This window comes from Emydura macquarii, unplaced genomic scaffold, assembly GCF_026122565.2.
Source record: "Emydura macquarii macquarii isolate MOO-44397 ecotype Brisbane River unplaced genomic scaffold, CSIRO-AGI_Emac_v2 contig_1254, whole genome shotgun sequence".
In the NCBI taxonomy this organism is placed as follows: domain Eukaryota; kingdom Metazoa; phylum Chordata; order Testudines; family Chelidae; genus Emydura; species Emydura macquarii.
In genome coordinates this window covers 4,487,047-4,512,064 of record NW_027131391.1, presented here as the reverse complement: position 1 = coordinate 4,512,064, position 25,018 = coordinate 4,487,047, and the positions used below count along the sequence as shown (strand labels likewise).

General features: G+C 45.7%; 2 protein-coding genes across 10 annotated transcripts in view; one reads left to right on the top strand and one right to left on the bottom strand.

The window, feature by feature from the left end:
- Positions 1-15,751, top strand: part of FBXW8 (F-box and WD repeat domain containing 8) — a 66,495-nt gene extending 50,744 nt beyond the window's left edge. The window contains exons 8-12 of one of the 2 annotated variants that reach the window (XM_067550146.1): positions 4,452-4,579; positions 10,001-10,174; positions 13,067-13,183; positions 13,893-14,037; positions 14,458-15,751. In XM_067550146.1, the coding sequence (XP_067406247.1) occupies positions 4,452-4,579; positions 10,001-10,174; positions 13,067-13,183; positions 13,893-14,037 (564 nt within the window). In that variant the 3' untranslated portion in view covers positions 14,458-15,751. Of the gene's footprint in view, positions 1-4,451; positions 4,580-10,000; positions 10,175-13,066; positions 13,184-13,892 lie in introns of both variants that reach the window. The other variant, XM_067550147.1, reaches the window with a different exon arrangement.
- A 3,445-nt stretch (positions 15,752-19,196) lies between these two features.
- Positions 19,197-25,018, bottom strand: part of TESC (tescalcin) — a 29,209-nt gene continuing 23,387 nt past the window's right edge. For 4 of the 8 annotated variants that reach the window (XM_067550143.1, XM_067550138.1, XM_067550140.1 and 1 more), the window contains 6 exons: positions 21,680-21,819; positions 21,415-21,476; positions 21,222-21,326; positions 20,677-20,738; positions 20,272-20,319; positions 19,197-19,499 (listed from right to left, as the gene is read on the bottom strand). In XM_067550143.1, the coding sequence (XP_067406244.1) occupies positions 19,451-19,499; positions 20,272-20,319; positions 20,677-20,738; positions 21,222-21,326; positions 21,415-21,476; positions 21,680-21,819 (466 nt within the window). In that variant the 3' untranslated portion in view covers positions 19,197-19,450. The other 4 variants (XM_067550141.1, XM_067550144.1, XM_067550142.1 and 1 more) reach the window with 3 other exon arrangements.

Sequence of the window (25,018 nt, the reverse complement as noted above, 5' to 3'; positions counted from 1 at the left end):
TTTCCACACGCCTGCTGATTTAAAGTTTCCTAACTACAGTAAGTTTTCCACACACACTCCACCCCCGCTGTCCCTTCTATGAGCCTGTGTCTCAGCACATATATCTGAGAGCAGTGGCTACAGGCTGGGACTCGCCCAACTTGTGCAACAAAGAGGGAAATTAGTCTAATGCACTGCCTTAACAAAAGGGAGCGTAGGAGCATGAATAATTAATAACACTAGTCTGTGGCAGTCAGATAAAATGAAGTCCCATTTGCTCAGCCTTATTAAAAGAGAGAGAGAGAGCGCGAGGGAGAGATGGTAAAGGTCGTTAAGGGACTTGTAACATGGAAAGAATCGCCTCTGAGATGGATAATGTGTTTTCTAATCTCTGTGGTCTTTAACTAAACGTAATGGTAAAGGTACTCTTTGGATATTTCTGGCTTGCTGAATTATTAAACATTCTGGGAGATCACTTGACTCTCATCCAGTAACTTAGACTTTTGCTTTTGAAAACTGTTAGTAGGTAAAGATTTTGATTTTTGTGGTTTTTTTAGCTCATTCAATATGTATACTCAGTATCTGTTTAGATATTATGTCATTCATCGCTTTTGCCCCAAAAGTTCTGTTGGAAGAAGGGGGTACCTCATTTCACACCCAGAAGCTCTAGGTTCACTTACCTTTATCAGATTTATACCTATTAGGTCACTAGCCTTGTGTGTCCATTATAGGATTATAAATGTCTTTCAAAGAGTAATCCGTTTGCAGTGTGCATTATAAGATTATACACCTCCTAGAGACCTTATGCTTTGTTTGCCCTTTAACACAGAGACCCTTATTTTAACTCCCTAGTGACCAGATATTTTCATTCTCTATCATGTTCTTTGTAAAGAAAATCCTCGTTACTTTAGGGTATTACAGCAGAGCTCACCAGAAGCGTTACAGCAACTTCAAAATTGTGTTGTCCTTTCAGTTTTAAATCCCCTATTTTCAAGGATTTTTAGTTCAGGTATAAAATTGTATTCTGGTTTGAAGCTTGGTAGACAGAGATACAGTAAAAGCAAGAACAGTTTGAAGGAATGGGTTTTAAAAAAAAAATCTTATGCCGAGCAAGGAAAAGGTGACAATATATGCCGATAACATTGAAGAGCATATTTTTGCAGATGAAGGAGCTAGTAGATCAGAAAAATGTATATACCTAACATAAACAAATCCCTAAAAAAGAGGGAAGATAAACAGAGAGTGGGAAAAGACACAAAATTTATCCCATCACTCCGTCATTAATGTCAGTAGGTATGGAAAGTCTGGTTGACCAGAACTTTTTTTTAATAATTTGTTTTGTTACAGATAAAAGGATTAAAGCATTTGGCAATCTGTAAACTACATGTGTAAATAAGAAGTAAATATGTTCATTTAAAAATTCTTTTTGCCCACTTATTACAGTTTTGATTTTGAAAATGAAACTTGGCAAGCAATTAGAACAATAATTGTGTTCAGTGTTTGCTAAGAAACTGTAAAAGTCCAAGGTATTTAAAGACTTGCACATTAACAAGTTTTTGCAGAGGGCATTCCTGTTCATAATGATGCATATTTGAAAACTTCATCCCAGTTTTATGTTGACAGGGTAGATTGGGGCTAATATCTATTAGGTGAATTAATAGGCTATAGACACTCATAGTAGCAGCTGCAGGGAGTTTCTCAAGAGCAACAAGAGGCACTGCCTTTTCTCCAGGGGGCAAGTGTGCAGTCAGAAAAGATGGTCTAGGAAGATTTTCTGGAACTACAGGAATCTTGATAGGGTCAGCTCAGCCACTAATCTTTCTCAAGGTAGATAAACTGAATTCAGTGGTGATTATTGCCTGTATCTTTCAAACAAGACCTTCAGAACAGAAGTCTGGTCAGCCAAGCATAGCCATTAGTTTCTGCTTCAATTTTAATACAAAAAATTGTTTGCCACAGTGTCTTGGTCAAAATGTCATCTTCTCCGGTGTTGTGTGCAGTGTGCTGGTTGGTTGCTGTACTTTCCTTCAGAAAGGGATGCATTTCAGTGGTGATATATATGAAATATCAGTGATGTTTGCGTTGTTGTTGTAGCTGTGTTGGTCCCAGGATATCACAGACAAGGTGGGTGATATTACCTCACCCCCTTGTCTCTCAAATATCTATGAAACAGTTTAAATTTATAACCCCCTTTTCACAAGTTCACATTTTCAAACAAATTAATCTTTTGGGATGGTATCTTCCATGCTAGGTCTTTGTCTAAAAGTGAATTACTTTTAAAGAGTTTGAGTAAAAGTTCTTCAACTATGTTTGTGTTCTGTGATGATGAGAAAAAAAACACCCTAAAATGGTTGAATTTTGAGACATGGCACGTCAGTTATATGTTCATGGAAGCTAATAGAGGGACTTACATAACCCTCACTAAGGAAAGCGTCCATGACCAAGATTGGGGTAGAGGAGGGGGAGTAGGGGAACTGGTTGGGTAAGGATAAACATTACAAACTATTGAAGAAAAATCACTTATGGAGCCACTGAGTTGCTGCTAATATTTGTAGGAAAGCCTAATGAAGCCCCATCCTTTTTACAGCATTACCATAATGCATGTTCTTTGTGCTTGGCCTGAGGGGAGAAGGGCTGGGTCAAGCACACTGGCTGTTGCTAGGACAGTTTGCATGAGGGAAATCTGTAAAAGTCGTCGTGAAACTGCAGCAAAGTTCACCATACAAACACTATTGCCATCTCCTCATTAACAGGAGAAATGTAGAAAAACTGCAGTCTTTCTGCAATTTTTGCTGCATTCCTCACATTTTCTAAACTTTCATTATTTTAAAAAAACTTTCTGCTGGCAAGAGGCAACCAACACAAAAGATGTGCTACTGCTGAACTTCAACCTTGCAGAAAATTATCTTGAGGCAAAATTAGGAGCTCTTCTAGGTAGGGTGTGGACTTGAAAGTCTAGTCAGATCTGTCCAAATGCTGATCTGCATTAAGTACAGGAAACTTGTTTCCTTCCTTCTATTTTTTTAAAGCTGTTAATACAACATCAGAGTTGCACAGTTAAAATTTGAAAAAGTCAGACAATGAAAATTAAAGTTCCTACAACACTGCTAACTTGGCTATATTGTACTTACTGTATATTTCATGTTTGTCGTAAGCTATGAAGTAACATTTCTTAAGCAACACAGGCTATAACAAGAAAAATAGGAGTTGAAAATACTACACATGTACAACATGGTCATGTTAATGTTGCTATAGAAACTTTTATTTTTCATTTTGCTTGACATTAACTGTGCAACCTTAATATTATATGGACATGGATGTTTGCATTTAAAGGGGGACAAAGGTGAAATCTAGTCAACTTCACAAAGTGACTTAAACCTATGTTAAGGCTCTACACCTTCTGCTGTCTCCTTGCCAGGATTTGTAGTTTGACAATCACATTTTCCTATTTTTGAACGTATTTTCTGTCTCCTGTTGCTATGTAAAAGACCCACATAAATAGTTGACACTGACTGAATGTGCAGGAGAAACAGTCAAGTTGATTATGAACATAGTGCTTTCAAATGCAGGAAGTACACAAACAAGAAAAATATGTATTTTTTCTACTCTTTCTAACAATGATCTTGTGAGTTACTTGTAATAGTAGGTAAAAAAAAATCCAACGGAATTGTGATTTAAGTTGAATGATCCTTTAATCCAGTGTTTCTCAACCTGGGGGTTTAGAGGGGTCGCAAGTGCAGAGCTGGTATTGGGGGTGGCAAGAAAGGCAATTGCCTGGAGCCACAGGGGCGCCATGAAACTAAGTTACATGCCTCAGCCCCGTGGGGGTGGGACTCAGGCTTCAGGGGTACAGTAGTTTGGAAAGGTTAAGAACCACTTCTTTAATCTATCTAGCTGACCATAAATGCAAGGGTTCTCTGCAGTGCTCATTGCTGCTGGAGCTAAGCAAATTATGTTCCTTTATTTTTCTCCTTTGCCATACTTTGTAGAATCTTTCTCTCTCAGGTCTTCCTTTGATACCCTTTTAAAAAGTAGATTTGTTTAGCTTCTAGTACTATTTCAAATACAATTCAAAGTCTATTCATGAGGAGAGTCGCTTTTCAATATGAATTTTAAAAGAATTGAACTGGGCAAACACACTGTAGCTTCCTTTGAACTCTCAAAGTTTGTACCTGTCCCATTGTGATTGCCCAGAGCTGGTGTTCAGGCTACATCCCCTTAATTCATGACAGTCTGTTACAATGCCTGGTTTCCTACCACCCCTGTATGCATTTTATTGCTGCTATCCTCGGTAGTGGTGTCTCTGTATCCTGATTACACGCTAGAAGGTTGAGAAGTTGGCCTGTAAACCATCTCTTTAATACAATCTGAGTGGTAATGACCATGTTCTGGTTTATGCTACAGCAAAATGCACTCAACATGGCCCTGTTATATTTCACCTGGTGTGTTTGTTTTTTTATTTCTTCTGCCAGATACTTCTCTACAGCCTGGAAACAGGTCAGTGTCTAACAAAGCTAGGCAGCTCGTTGGGTGACTTCTCATGTGTCAACCTCCAGGATAGTCCTCCGTGGATGCTTGTTACGGGCAATAAAGACAGGAGGTATGTACAAGCAGAGGCAACACCTTACCTAGCGCTAGAGTTAACTTCTTCTCCCTCATTCCCTGCTAGCCAACAACCGGACTGGTGAGTGGTAAGTTCTCCCCATATACTGCAAGCACAGCCTGTGTGAACTTCAAGAACAAAGTATTAGGTAATAGTTGGATGTGGCTGCTGTTTTGCTTTGTTTCTGAAAGCACCATGGGAAGACTTTCTTTTTAAGCCATTTGGTGGACGCAGTTGGTGTACAGCCCAGCGAGACCACTTGGAACATCTTCCACTTCCCCCCCACCCACCCACAAAATTAGTTTGGCATTTAAAAGCTCACTTTCTGATATTAAAAAAATAACCTCAGGGATGAATCATGTAGGATGAGATGGGTCCGCCTGCCAAATGATGTCAGGAGTGTTTTTCGGAACACTGCAGAGTCCCTCAGGTGACAGAAAAGAGACTTTCATGTGAACAGATTCCAGCTTCTATTTAGCTGATTAACAGCCTTCTCTTTAACTCCTTGGCTTGGGGAGTCGGATTTTCCCTGCATGATATCCGGTGCCAGAAACCGACGCGCTGGGAACAGTCAGTGTGAAAGGATTAAAGTGCTTAAAAAGACCCTTTGAGTCCAATTTTTAGGTTTTCTTTTTTGGCTGGTTATCTGCAGGGTCACTCCACTACACCGAAGAGATGTGGGATGGCGAGAGGCCAGTCTCTAATGGCTCCCCACTCCTCCCCTCCTCCCCTCCGTGCTGGGCATGGGGCTGCAGGTGGTGGTCTGGTTCGGTGGTGGGTATCAGATTGTGAGGCGGATACGTTCCATTGCCAAATCCCAGACCGCTGTCCTGCCAGTGGAGCAGCTTGCAAAAATGATTATTTTGTCAAACATTTTTTTCTTTTCAGTAAAGAGGCAATATAAGCAAATTGCCGGCTTTGTCAGCAAAGAAAACACAAGGAACAGCTTAAGTTTGTTACATGTAACTGAATCCTAAAGATATGACTTTCTTCTATGTATGCTAGGGTCCTGCAAATCCCAACAAATCTACTTGCAGTTTTATTCTCTTTCATAATGATGTGACAATATGTGCAGGTGGAGACGAAGGAGCACGGGCAAATTTGATAACCCTGTTCATATAAGGAATTGAAAATAACTCCCCTTATTATATGAGAATAAATGCTGAAATCCTCTCCTTCCGGAATATGAATACGAAAAGCTTTTTGATTCTGATTTTTACAGCCCATGTACCTGGGACAGGGGAATAGGCTGCAGCTAAACTACCAGAAAAGCAGAAATCCAGTGTGGTTCAGCAATTAAATAGGGCCTCTGAAAAAAGACCCTCCATCACCCAAAACAAAGTCCAATTATTCCTGAAGGTTTGTTTGAAGGGCATTAGCAGCAGCAGCATAATGTTTTCTCAGCTGGACCCCCATCTGTATCAAGTGGACCTAGTGTCCCGGAATTCCCATTGTAGAACAAGTATTTCCAATTAAGGATTCACAATATGAATGTTAAATTGCAATGGCCAATGGGGGAGCCTACTGCCGGAGTTAAAATGGACATTCTGAGGATTTCTGGGCCCAAAATTTGACCTTACTGTTTTGCGATAGGGAAAGTTCTGTTCAACATCATTGTTAGAAAACAAAAAGCCCTAACTCCCTTCCATTGAGAAAAGGAGTAATTCTTTTGGCAGGATTCATAGAACTGGTTTTTCAGTCTAGGTGCACTTCCTAGCAAATAAAAAGAACCAAACACCATCACAAGAATGAGGAGCACACATTGTGACACACTCCACTGCAGCTGCCTTGCTTTCCTTGAAGGTACCTAAGACAGTGGATAGCATCAGAAAATTAAATATCAGGGAAATCTGGGACCTGCCATTGCTAGAAAGCCTGGCTAAGAAAATGTTGGTTTACATTTCCCCCTAAACCTGGCCAAGCTTATTTCTGGAGCAATCAAATATCAGAGACAAAGGCTTGCTCTTGACTCATTTGGACTAGTATAGAATTGAGGCATTCCCACTGAGCATAGCTGTCACTCCAGAGCAAGGAGAGGAATGGCAATCTCTGTGATAGCTGAGGCTCCAATTATTTACAGCCTCATATCAGGTTTGTAAAATGCTCTTTCTTTTTAAAACAGACGTAAACAACCCAAGTGTTCTTTTTAATTGTCTGAGGGCATGCAGGATGGAAATGTGCCTGAAAACTGGACCCTTGCAGATATATCAACTGGGACGCAGTCAGAGTTTCGTTTCCAACTGTGCTTACTAATAGAAGAAACCTTAATGATCATACGGGGCGCTTGCAGCCCAAGATGGGAAGAGTGCTGTGAACGAGAGAGTTTCAGAAATATTATAATCTTACCCAACATTCGAATACACCCCAGACGCTCTTTCTCACTGTTGAAGTGGGAGAAAGCTAGGAGCTGTTTTCACTCTGTCAGTAAATGTTCTGATGAGATATTCCATAGGTGTTGCTACAGAACCATCCTCAGCGTACTCCCATCTCTGTTCCAGCATGTTTTTCTGCCTGTCAGATGGATGCTACCCTGTTGGAGTCTTTGGATGGTTCTGTCTTCTTTTGTTTTAATTGTTAGAATAGTTATTTGCAAACTCCTATGGTGTGGTTTTCATTAAAGCGGGAGAAAATGTGGGCTTCTTGGAACAGCACAAGGATCAAACTATGAATATTGAACATAATACAATTTGGACTTCAGTCTGCTTGATTGTTCCATTCCTAACGTTTATTAGATTTAGAGGGTCTTCTTGCAGCTTCTTTTCAACTCTGGGATCAGTGATTTTCCTTTACTTTCATTCCCATTCACTATATTATTTGTTTCCTGAAACTCTACATTTTATTTTTTAATCTTGAAATATTAAGTTTAAAAAAACCCACACCCCTTTTTCTGCAGTATGCTGGGTATTAATATATGGCATGATGATTTCTTAGGCATATCAGGCAGTGATGTAGGTTTGTTTTCAGCTGAGCTCAGAGACAGATTTGAATTGGTGTAAGTAATTCCCCACACAAAGACACCCATTTTCACTGTCTCTGTAAATAAGGAGAGAAGTGGCTGATAAACTCAGTTCTTTATCTCAAAATGAGACTTGGTAGAGGTTTCTCCTTCTCTAACTGGTGCTTTTCCCTTGGATGGGTTTGAAACTTTTCTCTATCCTACCCCCTTGAATGTTCCAGTCATGATGTGTCTAGGTCCTGATTCAGGAGAGCACCCTTATTCAATAATGTACCTAAGCATGTTCTTAAATTTCCTGAATTGGGGTCCTAGTATTCTAATAGAATTTTCCTTCCCGTCATACATGATGATATCTAAACAAAAATCAATAAGTAATTGTAAAACAGAAGAAAATGAGCTCTTTTTGAAGACCATTAGGATTTAAATGGACCTTATTAACAAGAAGCTTTAGCATAGAAATTGACTTGTAAAAAATATTGTATACAGTGTTGTTGTTGCGATGTCAGTCCCAGGATATTAGAGAGACAAGGTGGGTGAGATAAAATAACAGATCCAATAAAAGATATTACCTCACCCACCTTGTCTCTTGTAAAAAAATATATTGAATTGAACGGGCCTGATTCTGATCTCATTTATACCATTATAAAATAGGAGAAACTCCCTGGAAATCAGAAGATTTACATCTGTGCAAAATTGGTATAAGATCAGAATTGGCCCCAGGCAAAGGTAGAAAGAAGGGGAGCATAATATAGATACTACCTGTCAGTCATTCCCCAGCGTTTAAAGCTCTTGTAGTAATAATGTGGGACAGGATACTAAAATGGCAAAGAAGGCAAAACCTGGAATGAAATATTATATGCAAACCTTTCTGCTAATGCAGATGGGAATGGAAACTTTATGGAATGATGGCCACAGATATGCCTTAGATAAAAAATACTGAATATTTTGGCTAATTGATCCAGCAGTTGTAGTCTGAGGTGTTCATCAAAAGCTCTGCTGCTCTGAATGTTGTTTGATCTCTGATGTGCTAAACTGAGGTGACGGCTTATTTGGGTGCTCAGTGCTTTCTGAAAATCAAGGCTTTTTAAGGTGCTTAAGTTGGACAACCAAAATCACCAGTCATTTTTGGAAATCTAGGCCAAAGACACCTTAAAGAAGGCAGCTATGCTTGCAGATAGCTTTGTGTCAGTGTTAATGGTAACTCATTTGTGTGTTAACCTATGATTCCCTTGATTTTTCTCTTGGATAGTATACCATTTTGTTTCTTGTCCTTTAGCTGGATCTTTGGTATTGTTTTGTGGCTTTTATAGACAGTGCTTAGATACCAAAGAGACAGGTGCAATAGCAATACCCCAAATAGATGGTCATTTATGAATAATGCTAGCAGTTCACAAGGCAAACAAATAATCTTCTGGACTGAAGTTCTCCTTACGTAATATTCAGTTTACATAATACATGCAAAGAGGCCAAATTCCTAAAAGCTGGGAAGAGCCCCTAACCAAAAATCTTTCAACTGACAGTGGATATTGCACTGGGAAAATCCAGTGGTGCAGAAGGTTCTGCAGAAAGTCTGCTGCCGATTCCATCAGTATGGATGTGAGCTGGTACAGTGACACTGAAATGGAGTAATTTTAAAGGCTACATAGAAGAGAATTTCATGTTCAATGCACTCTTTGCTATAAGAGGGGTATTTGCAAGGCCAGAGAAATTGCCAGGCAAGGATTAGCAATTTTTGTAGTCCAAGTTGGGATGCATTGACTAGTGTTTAGTATTATATTAATTACTAATCCTGATAAGACAAATCTCCATTCTCAACAGTAGTATATAGTCTGTATTATAGTAATTGAAAAGTAAGGCACGTATCTAACATGTTACATGGTTTTCAAATGAAGAAACCCTAACAGTCCCAATGGAAGCACACCTTGGCATAGACTCCAAAAGTCCTTTTGAAAAACAGATCTAGCATTAGGCCTGGTCTGCTCTTAAAACTTAAGTTAATACAGCTGCAGCACTCGGGTGTGTGAAAAATCTGCACCTCTGAGTGACATAGTTATGCCGACCTAACCCCAGATGCAGGTAGGTTGATGGAAGAATGCTTCCATTGACCTAGGTACTGTTGCTCAGCGAGTTCCTATTGTGATGCAAAAACTCCTTTTGTGCTGTAGTCTACATCTCTACACCATGGCATAGCTACGGCCCGTAGACTAGGTAGACATGGCCTTAGATGGCATTTAGCCAAGGGAACGATTGGATTAGCTGACAGTTTTTAGCTGCTGATTTTATTGGCTTTCTGCTTTTGCCTGTGAATTGCAGGCTCTTTAAAAGTATTCTGGTGTTTGTAAGTATAATGCAACTGTAATCAATGTGCTAACATAACCCAGATAGTGTTTGCATTCTCAGGAGCTGCAGACCAAAATGTAGTAACAGCTGCTCCTATCTGTTTTTGATTTCCATTTGTGCAGGGTCAGGGTATACGACCTCCGCAGAAGCAAATCTTTGTGCTCCCTCTATGCCCACCATTTAGGAGTGTCTGCCGTGCAGATGGATGACTGGAAAATTGTCAGTGGAGGCGAGGAAGGTCTGGTCTGCGTGTGGGATCAGCGGATGGGCACCAAGCTATGGGAAGTGCATGCTAGGTAACTTCATCTGCTCAAGAGGATTTACTGCCATGTCATTTCAGATCCAGCAGACAGTAGGAATGACTGAGCTGGCATGTTTTCACTTTGGTCCTGAACATCCTATGCCTAAAGTTTCTGAGGACAGCACAGTAGTTCTGTTAGTTTTCAGTCTCTAATGGAATCTGTGGTCTGCCCAGTTGGATTCGTAGATTAAAGAGGGTTCCAATTGGTTACGGTTCCAAATGGTTAATTGTGTGTGTGTGTTCTTCACACTTTGCATGGGGGTTGTTGCTCATTTAATTTAAAGGAGCACTGATAAGCTGAAACACAAACTTTTAATAGACCAAGGTCCTTTAAATAGGTTACTTCTGTCTAACACATCATAACTGCAATGAAGGGAATTTTATAAATCTGATTTATTTTTCATGATTTTTTTTTTGCATTTCTCTCAGATTAGATGATAAATTGTTCATTTTATTTGCTTCTTTTCCATAGCACGGTGTTGCAATATATTGCTTGCAACCACTATAAAAGGGAAATGTTTTTGTTAGAGTTGGTTCTGGGGGAATTCCTTATCCTGATGTGTAGAGTTAAATTCTGATAAAATTTCTTTTGTCTTAGCTTTTGTCAAATCTCACTTTACAAACCCTGAATTTTGGGCAGTTTTGGTCCTGCCAGTCTTGTCTGTTTTGCTCTTGTGTTAACTGTTTGTACAGCACCGTCTATGCCTTTGGGAGGTCAAGAGAGAGGGTTTCATTTAAAAAAAATGATTAGCCTACAGAGATTATTCCCCCTTGCGGCACACAGACTCCCTCGCACATACTCACATCCCTTTAAAAGCAATGAGCAGAAGGCCAAAAACGGTGCTTGTGAATCAGCAGACTGTTGATGCTGAAGGGCACGATGTTTGAATAATATCTTGGAAATGGAGAAAGACCCGTTAGTTGCTTGGGCCAAATCTTGACATCTTTAGGTGGTCCTTACCCAGGCACAGTTCCTATTTGATTAAAGCTCTGCCCATGCAAAGACCTCCGTGTTTAGCCTTTAGTAAGTCTGAGAGTGATTCCCTGCTCTTATCTCTTGATAAAATGAACAGATATATCCTGATTTTAATGACCCTTTCCCAAGGCCAAGGTGAATGAGACAAGATATTTACTGCCTGGAAAGTTCAAGTTAGGTCCTTGATTAATATCAGGTGGTCCCCTTCTCTTTTGACCCCATGAGTTGTTAAGCTCATTGTGATGCAGCTGATGCATTAGGGACATTATTGCATTGACTATCGTCCAATGCAACAATTAATAAGCATGTCAGGGAAGAGGGCGATTTGTATCTGATGGGCCTCTGGGGTGGAGAAGGAATCACAGCATATGACTGAAGTCATTAGATTTAGCAGTTATAAAATTATTAACCTGTGGATGAGCCAGAAAGGATCATCTAAATGAATAGTGCCCGGAGGCCCTTGCTGAAAGGAAAGGCACCATCAGTTGTTTGTTAGCGATGTAAATTTTGTTTAAAAAAGGTAACCGTTGTGTCCCCTCCACACCCTGCCCCTCTCCTCAGCCTCGGGGTAGCGCCCCCAGCGCAGCTCCGCCGGGGACCCCCGTCTCAGACTCGTGGTTCCCAATGCTCCGCAACACCTGCACCAGGACCTCGGCCTCCCCGAGCAGCAGCTCAGCCGCCTCCACCATGGCCTGATGATGTCACCATGGAGACTGAGAGCCCGTGCCACCAGTTAACTGATAAGTATTAGTCTTAATGGTAAGACTAATACTTATCGGTTAATCCTTTCATATTTTACACCCCTAGTGTCTGTGTCCATAACCCACAGCCACAGGGGGGGAAGCAGGAGACAAAAACAAGCAGGGAAGAGGTGGGTTTGTTTGGCAGACGATAGGAGAGTGAGAGAAACTATTCTGTCATCCTCTTGGGATGTCTCAAATGGGAAGACGCCTGCCTTGATACAAGGGCAGGGATGATGAAGTGAAGGGATGATGGGAGAACCACTCAGCTTTGCGTCGCACAGCCGATGTCGGAGGCATTCCCGTCACATGGTGGTGGTCCTGGGTACCCTTAGCTTTGAGGGGCCTTCTCCTTTGCACACGTGGGTGTTATTGCATTGGTAGGGAAGATAAGCAAATGTGTGCTGCGGGGATATACTCTCAATTCCATTTGTGTTCTAGAAATACTCCACTAGATGGTGCTAAATGCTTCCTTTTCATACGTACATAACTAGTGCCTAGAGCAGGGCTTCCAAACCTTTCTGGCTTGAGGGCCACAGGTATCATTTTTACAACCCTGAAGGGCCACTAGCCTCCGTCTACAGACACCCCACCCCTCCCCACTGCAGCCAGACGGAAGGAGATCGGTGAGGAGGCTGCCTCCCTCCTCACTGATCTCTCCATCTCCCTGGCTGCATCAGGGAAACCGCATGCGTCCTGTAGCCCTGTGCGCTCCACCTGGGTCCCTAGACAGTGGCTCCCTTCTGCAGCCAGGGGGACGGAAGATCAGTGCTCCCCTCCCTCTGACTCCAGCAGGGACCCCAGCACCTAGGGACCCAGGCAGAGCGCTTTGCTCTCTGCTGAAGCCGGGGGAGGAGAGCACTGATCTCCCCTCTGTCTGGTTCCAGCAGGGACCTCAGTGCCTGTGGATCCAGGCAGAGTGCTTTGCTGTGCTCCCTGCTACAGCCAGGGGGAGGGGAGTGCTGATCTCCTGTCCCCTTGGCTGCCGCAAGAGGCCTGCACCGGTCTTTTAGCCCCGCAGCAATGTGTCTAGTTTCTCAGCCTGTGACTGACACTAAGGTAGGTGAATCGTTATCTAACCCAATACAACAATTCCTGTGTTCCTGCTGGATTGGTGTCTGAGACGTGTGTAACTGGGTTCTCCCACCCACTTCTGCTGTTTATTTTCCAGACACCCGGTCCGTCATATCTCGTTCAATAGTCACAGCCTCATCACAGCAAACATCCCAGATGAGAAGAGCCCCCGGGGTGCCAGCATCATGGATGACGACCTGACAGCTCATCGCAGGTGAGTTAGTTGGCTCTGCAGGGCAGGAGTTTCTGCACCTGAAGCCCAGTCTTAAGGAGGAGTAAAGACACTTATGAAAATATATCAGTTAAAAAACACCCAGGTGTTGATGCCAGCCTAGTACTCAGATAGATGTGCAGCATTTAAAAACAGAGAAATCTTCCAAGCTGTTAGGAAATCACATGCTCTCTGTTTACCTCTGAACTCTGTTTCCTCTTCAGTAGGTGAATAAACAAGTCCCTGAAACAGCATGGGGAATGCAGCTCCTTGCTTTGCTTTAAATGTTAGTGATGGCATTAGCTCCCAAAGACAAAACACGGAAGCCTAAACTAAGGTCTTGGCATTGCATATCAGTTCACTTTTCCCTTTCTGATTCCAAGTATTAAGCTATAATATACTGACTTTCTCTGTCCCTGAATCAAATCATTTTAGGGCAGGTAACTAAAGTGCATTGCTAAAACAAGCGAATCAGATCTCATCTTCAGGGCATACAGCGAACACTGTAATGGTCAGGAAGGGATTTCTTTTTAACTACAATACTGCATAAATGTTTACGGTGTATTGAGCCTTATTTGGTGTCTTGAAGCAACAGGTGTTGGCTGCTGCTGGGAAGCAGAATACCAGACTTGTTGCATGTTGGTAAAAATTTGACTTTGCTTGTAGCAAATTGGAAATGGCACGTTATCCTTCTTGTTTGTTTTTTGCCCAGGCATCGAGGAATCATCTATGCCTATGAGTTCTCAGTGGACCAATTGGCTCGAGAGAGCGTCCTTCCTATTTGCCGCTCTTCCTATGATGAAGTTACTGGATACAGTTACAACATTGGTCTTGCTGTCCCCTATGATAACATTTAGGTAACTTGGGAATGGTTTTTCTTTGTTTTTTTTGGTGGTCCAGTCCCCTACCAACCAACAAAGAGCAGAAAGGTAACTGGGAGTCACAAGAGGTGATTACTGAAGATTGCATTGACTGGTTATGACATATTTAGTGGGCTGGGCTCTTGTTGAAAACTGAAGGCATATGCAAGAGCAGACTCTGAAGCTGCCCCCATCACTAAAACACACTGATGATCCAAAATGACCTTTGTACCTTTGCTCTGGTCGGTGGAGATTGACGAATGAGTGGGAGACATAAACGTAGGGGAAACTGTCCGTTCCCACTGCTCCTAGGAAGCGTTTTGGTGTCCTTATCCTCTTGGCAGGTTGATGCACCATGGTGGGGGAAAGGAGAGCCCTGAATGGCAAAGTGAAAGAGAACTGATACTTTCTCAACAGGATGATAAGGGCATGGAGGAGCTCAAGCATACACTGATGCTTGCCTGTCCTGAGAGAAAGAAACAAGAACTGGGAAAAGGACTGCTGGAGAGCCCCGTGCTTGGGATCTCTTTCCTGTGTAATAAGCTGCCAGTTCTTCTCTCCCTGCGTGTGTGGCAGGGCGTGTCCAGCGATATGCAGCAGAACGAAGCACAGTGTGCTGTTCATAGAGGCGAGCTTGCTCCCATCCAGGCTGGAGCGGCTTAGAAACCAAACTGGCCATGCACATCAAAATTATTTTTAAATAAGTTTTTATTTTTAAAAAATCTCCAAATCTGTACATTAAAAGTTCACAAATGTTTGTTATTGTAAGGACTTTCATCCTTACAGATTTTAGGGTGGACTATCCCTGTGCACTGATGTGAAAGGCTGTCATTCTCCTGGTCTCTGCTGTGCAATGCCTTGTAATTGAACCACATCACTTCACTGTATCTGACGACGTTTTGATTCCAAGTAGTCTCTAATAATGATTCTATGAACCTTTTTTACAATCACTGAGATAACATGCTGTTTGAGACTAATCATGCCCATTTAGCAAAGCAGAGAGGACATAGCTTCCAAACTCGGTGATTACACAGATTTTGTCTTGCATTCCCTCTGCGTGATTAACTCACGTTGACTTCATTGAGAATTATACATGCTAAAGGATGGCTGGGTCTGACACTTGATAAGAAGAGTAGAACTAGGGCCTTGTCTACACCCAGAGGTTGCATTTCAGTAACTAAAATTAATTTAAAAACTGATTTGGCTAAGCTGGTGCCAAGTTCTGCATGGCCGTAACTTCCATCAGTTTAAAAGTGGTGGTTATTGGTTTGGCTTGCATCTGTACATCTCTCAGTGCAAGCTAATCCAACATAAATCAGGTTTATACTAGATTCAGAGTATCTACATGTTTTCACTGGTTTAACAAAATCAGTTTAAAATCTCACCTTTAGTTAAATCAGTGCAACTTTATGTATAGAGCAGGCCTAGGAAGTCTGTTTGTGAAATTGTTTCTTTTTGGACTCTCTCTTCACATTAAAAATTAACCACCCTGGATATTCAAACAGTCTCAGGGGAATCTCTCCTGCCTGAGAGAAGATATCATTTACAATTATTTATTGTATTTGGCTTGTGATGACCCCAAGTAAACTTCCATGTGGGGTTTGGTTATAACAGCCTTGTTATTTTTCTTTAACACACTGTTAGTGGAAATGTGTAGGAAAAACTCAGTCAAGCTGACCACCCAATAAAATACATTTTATGTTTTCAAGAAGCCCTTGGTATTTCTGATCTCTGCAGTGTAACTTAACAATCCCTTCCATTTTGGGGGGGGGGGGCAGCTCCCTTCCTTCCATTCTGTGGCTTACTGCATGGGCAGCCTGGGTATCTGGTTTCGTTAAGGCATGTAGTAGAAACCTAAGGAAGAACATTTCTGCTGTCACGAGGATATTCGTTAACTGGTCGAGGATATTCCCGTCTCTGTTATTCTAACATGAGCATGCTAGTGTGGCCACATCACCCACCTCTGTCCCTGGTAGAATACAATGTATGACCTGTTGCCGTGCCTTGTAAACCTTTGCTCAACCTTACACCATACTCGCTGACTCATTTGGCCACTCCTTAACCTTGCCTCATTGCCCCTAGGCAACTTTGTCCTTCCCTTTTGCTGGTGGCTGAAGCATTTTTGCACATTGTCCCAGCCTGTTTCACAGCTTCTTGGAATCCATCTTGACCGTTTCACATCCCTCCCCAGTCTTATCTAATTTGTTTTTAATCTCACTGGTTTATTCCTTAATAGACGGAAGGGGGTTGCTGTGAAAGAGATGCTCTGCATAGTATTGTGAGTATCCTGTGACGAATCCCTGCTGTTCTGTGAAATAGTCAGGTTCAATGCACTGGCACTAGAACCAAACCTGGGCTTATTCAGTTAGTGGGGTTTTGCTATGGTCTGCAATGGGCCCATAATGATTTTTGGCCCTTCATGTTGCTGTTATTGTATAGCTCAGTTCTCTGTTGCAGTTTTCCAGTGGGGGGTACTGGAGGGTTAGCGCTTTAACAGGACTGAGCCTATCCCCGGCATTCATTTAAGAGACAGCAGCTTCAGAAAGATTTTTGCTAGTTCTAGCAATAGTACATACCCAAGTGGATACTAGGATCTTGCTGGTGTTCAAAAGTAGCTGTGCTAAGTAATTCGCATCTTTGCCCGCTCGTCTTTTCTGAGTAGGCATTTAATGGACTTTGTGCTGTACAGATGCAATACGATTTATTTTCACTAAGATCTGTTAGGTGCACTTTGCCTACCTGTGTTCAAACTGAGCATGGTTCCAAATAGCCCCTGTGCTCTGCAGCAATAACAGGTAACCTCTGGCCTTTAGGACAGACACAGCATGGCCTAAACTGCCAATATACCACGTGCCAACTGCACGGAGAGCGTGCTGTAACCTGCTGATGGGGGCTGCGTCTCAAGCCATCGCTTGTTAGTCAAAGTGCACATTCCTAGCAGAGGAGCCGGGCTGGGTGGAGCGTGTGAAGCCAGCACTGGTGCCTGGCAGGGACATTCGGAGCAGCTGCAGCACCTGAGGGGTGAGGAATCTCATCGCTGCTTCTTCCAGAGGGGAAACTATCCTCTCTGCTGGCTTCCTACTCAATCCTGGGACAAAGACAGCTCCATAATGAGCTGCATCGATCTCTGTATCTGGGTGGCCTTTTGAAGTGGTGTTAAATGCAGGGAGTAGCAGCAGGGATTGCACAATAGCCCAGAGAACTGCCCAGACACAGGCTCTGGAGTTGGGGGACGTTGAGATAACAGGTATGGGGTTACACTATTGCTAGACCTGGTAGGAGAGGTTAATCCTGATCATTTTGCTGGGCTGTCTTTAGGGGTTGTGGCCATGTAGAGTCCCAGGGCCATGTTCCCCTAAGGATGAGCTAGTTGGTAGGTCACAGGAAGAGGGTAGTTAGGGGATAACGTGTATCGAAGACAGAACAAGCTGGCTGGGCTGAGGGAATCTCAAGGCATCTTTCGGTGTTTCCATCAATGAGGCCAGTAAAGGTGAGCATGAGATTACTTGGTCCTGATGCCCAGCGAGCCCTGGACATGTTGGAAGGAAACAGGAGAGTACAGGATTGGGGCAGCTCTTTCATAGAGTCTCCAGCTTATGCCAAGGCCAAACATCTGAAGAGCCCCTAACCCGAGTTCTGGCTCCCCGCCCCAGCCGCAAGGAATGAAAGGAGGGGTGGGTGGGACTGCACAGGCTTGCATGCACTTGTGGTAAGAGCCTGTAGTTGTGCACAGTCCTAGTGGTGACGAAGCTCCCGAATGCACGTGGATCTGTCCAATATCCCACATCTCCCCCTTGCATCATGGCTGGTCTGGCTGGTGGTCTCTGGTGCCAGAAAAGCTCTAAGATGCCAATAATTCCACCTTCAGTGTGTACTGCAAGAGTGCCTCTACCGCCATGTGAGTGGCTGGCACCTGCCTTGGGTGGTGAGGAAAGCAGTGGGGTTAGAGCTGGGCCTGGGTTCCCAGCATCTGCCTGCTGCACCCCAGCTTGGGGCTGATGCACAGCAGCTGTGGAGAGGGGCCCTTGGACTTCTATTTCATTGTTTTCTTCCTGCACCATGTTAACCCCTCCTCAGGATGAGTCAGGAGCTTCCAGCCTGTTTGCCTGTGAAGCACCAGTTTCCCCCCTTACCATGGCCTCCTTACGGTCAGCTGCTCCATCTGCTTCCCCGTGATGAGGGCACCATCCTCTCCTTCCCCCTGTTCCTTAGGGCTGCCCTGCTGACCCGAGATCCCACTTTAGGACCAACAGTGACTCAGGCAGTTGTGTGGAGAGGGGCAGGTGCCAGAGGGTGGGTACAAGTGTCCATGAACCCTGCTTGTGGTCAGTGCCTGTGGTAGAGCCCTTTGCATCCCAGCAGCCCAGTTGTCAGTGCCATTGCAAGACATAGCTGGAGTTGTGGGCCTAATGAATGTACTTTGGGGGGTGGGGGGGGTGGGTTATTGACAGAGGGTCATAGCCCTGACCCCAGGGAAGTAGTGTATGGCCCACACTTCCCTTAGCACACAGGGGCTGTCACCTACCCTCTGTATGGCCTGATGGGATGAGGAATAGGAACTGGAGGAAGGCAGCACCCTTGTACAACTCCAACATGAGTGGACCAGTGTTATCCCAGCCCAGGGTGGGGCCTGGGCCTTCTTTTCCCCTGTAAAATGGGGAGGTTCCTGTGAAGTTAGGTCAGTGTATGTACTGGGGGAGGTTATATGAGTCATAGGTTGAACAGGGGAGGCCTGCCTCTCTGTACATTGGATCTAAGGTAACAAAGGTCCAGTCTCACTCATTTGCCTGTTACATTAAGCTTGGGTCTCTTCTTTGCTTGGGGTTGTTTGGCTGCTGTTGTCAATTCAAAAAGCACAAGTATAAAACCTACAACTAGACACAACCCTCCCTTCTCCCCCCTCCCCCGCCCCCCCTGTGCTAGGTGCTTGAGCATATCCTTGGCCGCAAGAGGGCAGGAGAGAGTGATTTATTGCACTTGCAATGTGCAACAGCAGCAGTTGCTTTCTAGCTGAGGACCACAGCTGCTTATCCCCACAAGAGCAGCACCTCCTTGTTGCTAACCTGGTTGCTTTGGAACAGGAGGCTGCAGAGAAGCTGCACGCCCAGGTTGCAGGCTACCTTGAAGGGGGGAAAACATTCCTCGGGCAGAGTGTAAAAAGCGAAACGATATTTTATTCTACAAAGGAGTCGGCGTTTAAGCCCCAGACATTTCTACACAGCACAATGCAGCACCTAAGGGGCCTCATAGGATTTAATCACACACACACTAGTAGCAAAACGACAGACATCTGGTACCCAAAGCACAGACCTGCCCTCGGAGGTCACTGGCCTTGCTCCTCCTCGTCCCTGCCGTTCGGTGGCTCTGTGGTGCTGGCAGTGTCAGTGGCAATGTGCCATAGTGTCCATGTTCAGAAAGCGGACGTGCATCTTGGTGTCGATGTCAATCCCCTGCCACATCTGGAATTGCAATGGGCAGGGTTAAACACGCTGGGTGTCAGGGCTGGACTTGTCCTGGAGAGGTCCCAGGGACTTGCCTGGGGCTCCTAAGAGGCAGGGGCCCTTCTCGTTCCTTTTACCCTGACCTGCTCTGTTTACATGGGCCCTGAGTGCCCAAGGAGGTGCCAGCCTGGGAATGCTGAACATTGCTGCCACCTGGCAGCTCTGTCAAGTTCAATGGCTCCATCCAATTCATCTGGGGCCAGGGTCCACATCACAGAAACCACAGTCCCCTCTGGCATCCCTAGCTGACAGCCTCTGTCAAGATCAAAGGGGCCATGGGGACCAAACTCACCTTAGAAGTGAGCCCTTCAGAGCACCACCGAGGCTGGCAGGAGTCAGCCCATGGGAAACCCGCCCAGCCAGGGCCTGTGCTGCAGCTCTGGAAGCTGTTAGCAAGTGACTGGCAGTGTCTGGAGCAGAGAAAAGCCTGGGGGCAGTTGTGGCTTTGCTACTAACAAAAGGACTAAATGCGCCCACAACCTTTGCAATGTCACCGTGAACCAGCCCGGGCTGGGAACTGGCACCGTAGACACATTAGCTCAAGAGGATTCGGGGGGTACGCACAGGTACTTTCACTGTCACTGCAACGCCAAAATGCACTGGGTAATGACGGCTGCACAAGACAGGTTTGGGGGAGGAATTCTGCTGAATTCAGTCCTAGGGTCCCTCCCAACCCAGCCAGGCTCCCAGTTTAAAAGTTAGTCTGAGCAACACAAAGATCATTGCTAACCTTAAGGAAGTGTTCAAACGTGATTCCCTCATACACCTGGTCTGGCTCCTGGGGTTTCGGAAAAGAGACACAGAATGTTACAGAATTTACTCCACTACAATTCTGCTGATAGCGCTGGAAAGCCTGGGAAGGGACAGGGCAGTCTGGGCAGGGGCCTGGGAGTCCAGAGACCGGGCCCACCCTCGCCTGCCTCAGTTTCCCCACCCATAAAAAAGGGATGATAATACCTAGCTACCTCTCAGTGCTGGACTGCAAAGGATTATTATTATATAAGACGCGGGGGGGGGGGGGAGGGCGGCGGCAGATGGTTGTAAAAACCCGGTCCAATCACTGTGTTGTCGGCATGGGCTGATGTTTGTCTCCAAGACTTTCAGAGCTAGAGAAAAAGAACATCGCTGAAAACACAATTGGGCTGCTGGGGCTGGCTGTGACAACGAGACTGGGGCAGGCTGCCACGGCATCACACCCTAAGCCAACACACAACGTATACAACACTGAATGCTGCGCTAGACACCGAGCCAGCCACGATCACCTGCTTCTCAGCACCAGCAAGAAGCTCAGGTCAGCAGCAGCAGCTGCCTGGTTTGTACAGCTCAAAGGAACAGGCACCCACAGGGGGGCGAATAATTTATTCCTTTGGTGCTCAGTTCTCTGGGCTTCTTAGCAAAGGGAGGCTTGGGCGTGCCAGCCTTCACGGCACCTAGGCTGCAATGGGTGAGCTGTGACCAGCTACGATTGGGACCGGATGGGCGGGGGAGGGAAGGGGGAATAACAACAGCACCATGTAGGACACCGCACATGGCCCTGTAATACCCAGCCCAAAAGCAGAACGGGCGTGCAAGTGTAAGCCCGGCATGGCAGCAGAACAGACTGGGGCTGCGCAGCGCCCATCACGCTGTAGGCCTTGCAGCGAGCCCCACACATCACTACACCACTCAAAGGGGTCCCACCATTTGTCCCACGCAGATGCTGGCAGCCTCCATCATGGCACCATCCGCAATTGACCTCGCCGACTCGTCCAGGTGGGGGTTCCGGGACAGCAGCTCTTCCACCACCTAGCGGGCAGCGAGTTGGACCAGTGTTAGGGCGGCAGGGGTTGCTGGAGAGGCTTTGGGAGGGGGAAAGGCTAGACCAATACGTTACTTTTCTGTACTCCTGCAGGGTGATCTTTCCATCGTTGTCCGAATCGTACATGTGAAAGAGAACTAGGGAACAGGGCACAAGAGAACAGCAGGATCAGGCCTGGGCTCCAACGGCTGACAGCCAAATCAGACTCATGCACCCCAGAACCCAGAGGCAAATGTAAGGAAACAACGAAAGCGCCAGAGAAGCTGGAGGAGCAGTGTCTCTGCAGCCCACCCTGTAAAAACGGGGCACCCCTGGGCTGGGGACTCTTGGCAAGTCTCACATTTTAGTTTCTCGTTCCGGAAGTGATCCAGCTGCTCTTCATCCATGTTCATCTCAATAGGCCTAAAATAGGACATGATGGTCAGGAAGTCCTCAAAGTTGATCTCATCAGCTAACCCACAGGGCCCCTGCCTTAGGTTCCTGCAGAGACACGCAATGACGACAAGGTGAAACGTGACAGATAGGACAGCAATGAAGCTACGAGCATTCAGCCAGCAAGTGTGTTTCCATAAGAAATCAGAGATGAGAGAGGAGGCCTGTTAGATCACCCAGGCCACTCGGTCAGTGCAGGATTGCTCCCTGAACTCCATTTGCTAGTGCTCTGCCCAGTCTAACATTAAATGTCTGTGACACAGAGGCCCATGGGTGCTTCTCCACTCTGGGTTAGCAACTCATGAGATATACCCCGAAGGTGGCATGTAGTGCATCACTGGGACACTAATAACTCACGGCTATTCTTGTGTGAGGGACATATGGAGTGTGTACAAAGAGTTGTAAATACGTGCTCACGTTATGTTCTTCAAATGTGTCCAGCAAGCAATGCATAAGCACAATCTGCTTAGAATGTGTCTTTGCTTGTCTGACCTACCTCGTTGTCAGGCAGAGACAATGAAGAGATAAACAAAGCTATCAGGTTAACAAGTGGGGGGGAAGGCAGGGCATCTACTCCCCAGCAAGAGAGAGAAACTGTCTGAGTTTACTTTTCAAAGAACACATTGCAAAGATTTACTGGACTAGAAAAAAAGGAGAGAGCCCCCGTTATACACTACAGGGCAGATACAAGCGGCCAGGGCTCTTGAAAAGTAGATCCTTCCGCTAGAGGGGCTGACGTTTCTGGGAACTGGATATAGGTGAGAAACCTGCTTAGGCAAAGATTGTAACTCACTGAAGTTAAGTTTAGTCTTAGAAGCGTATTTTTACTTCTGTTTGGGACCATCTCAATCCATACTCCTTGGTATCACGTCAACCTATTAATTTTTGTTGAATACACTTGTTTTACATTTGCTATCACCCTCTTCAGTGCTGCGATTGAAATACGTGTGTTTGTCAAACACCAGGTCAGTTAATGAGCTGTGGCGTTGACTCTTTATAGGAATAATGAACTTAATAGTTGCCGTGAGTGTTGCAGGAGAGGGCTGGACGCTACCGAGGCAGATGCTTTTGAGATGGGGAGTGTTGGTCTGGGCTGAATCCCAAAATGTCCTATTTGTCCCCAGTGATGAGGTTTCCATCACCTCTGTTGTGAGACCATTATTAATTACTTGTATTGTAGTCGTGCCTAGAGGCAGTGATCAGGGCCCATGAGAACAGGCACTGGGCACGCACAGAGAGACAGGTTCTGACCCAGGGGACTTACAGAGTAGGCATAAAGCAAGACACAACAGGTGGATACAACAGAGAGTTATCACCAGCACAAGCCACACACGTTACTGCACGAAGAGCTGCTGGTCAATGGCTGTCCTCATATTCAGCCTCAAGGTTCTTTTCCTTCATTTCATCCCATCCCCCATTTTCAGCATTAAGGACACTCCACGGCCATCCCCCTTCCCGTGACTCAGCCGGCACATCGGCCAGGCGAATCTACAGCAGCAGGCTCCAACCCCCTGAAAATCAGACCCGCTCTACGCCCCGTGGTTGTTCTGCTTCATAACGCAACACACGCCTGCGCAGAGGAGGAAGGCTTCTCTCGAGGACGGCTGGCGCACCAGCTGCGGCAGTGCAGGGCCTGCAGGGACCAGCCAGCCCTGGGGCTGTAAGTTCAGTTCAGACCCAAAACCTGTGCAGGCTTGGCCTGCTGCGGAGAGTGCCAGGATGGGGCCAGTCGCGTCCGTAGCGTCTCTGCTGTGGCCACCCGCTCCTTTCACACAGGCCAAATAACGGAAGGGCTCCCGCTCGACGCAGGCCAGGCCGACTTTTGGGGACACCGGCTGCCTACTCGGGGTGGCTGTTCTGTGGGTCCACAGCTGGCGTAACGCGGGCATTGAAAGGGGCCATTTTGGAAAGTCTCCCTGAGTCTCTGCCTCTCCAACCCCCACTGCAATATGGCTCCAGTGTGCCCCCACCCCCGGGATTTCTCCCCCATTCAATCCTACCCAACACAGGACGCCCCCCTAGGCTCTGTCCCATACCCACCCGCCCCATCCTTGCCAAGGCCTGCCCGACTTCCACCAAGGCTTCCCTGCATACTTCCCCCAATACAACGCATGCACCCCCAGAAGCCTTCGGCACATGCGCAGTGTGGTCTGGAGTGTCCCCTCGCTCATACCAGTGCCACAGGCCCACGCTCTGGTGCTTTGGGGGCCCACCCAGACCCATAAGGGGATGTCACCGCCTGCCTGGTAACCCTGGGTGCTTCGGTGCTGTGCAGCTTTGGCTCAGTGTCCTGGCACCGGCCGCCTGCTGGCAGCATTGGGCCCTCGCCCCGGCTTTCCTCAGCCTAGTCACTCCTTGCAGAGTGACACCAACAGGCCTTCCGGCTCCGCGTCTCCCCAAAACCCTCGCCCCTGCAGTGCTCAGCCCCCCACTGCAGCACTCACAAAACCTCCTCAGGTTCGCTGCGCCTGTAAAGAGGCAGACCACAGTCAGCCTGTTCGTTTGGCTGAGGGTTTTACCCTTCAGCTGACAACACTGCGACTGAGAAGGTTTGTAACGCGCGATGAAGTTCACTCCCTCAGAACAGAGATTTGAGTGATCCCAAGGAAGAGGAATCAGATTAGAAACGGATACAAGTGAACAAATGCCAAAACACGCTTCTAGGAGTAAAATGCAACTTGACCAACTCGAGCAATGTTCTCCCCACCATTGTCCTCCCAGCATGGCTGGCCAGCTCTCTGCCGAGATCCAACGCAGAGCTGAAAGTGCTGGGTTTCTTTGCCTCTTCAGGTCTCTGTGGCTTATATTAACCAAAGTCTATTGTTCTGTTTCAAGAGTCAGGATGACTTCCCGCTGTTCTTCCCTTCTTGCGGATGTCTCACCCACCTGCTAAATTCATATGTAAATGGGGCTTCCATTGATTTGATTCCATAAGGCTTAATTTACATTGGAGTCAGGTAGATAGCTACCGTCCCTCCTGTCTGGGAGGAAACCTGCGTCTCCCTGTGTTTGGTCAGAGACGTTAAAGCCTAATATCAGTGAATATCTCTAATTCCTCATACAATGTTAATACAGACACTCCGCAATGGTAGTCATCAGCAGTGTGTCCCTGGCTTTCATAAAAGACCTAACTCAGCTCACTTTTGTAGACAACGCTACTGTATTATAATCAGCTGATTCCATTGCTGATCATTGAGGTTCAGCCCCTCTGCTGTCCCCGTACTCTCACAAATGCTCCCAGCGCCTC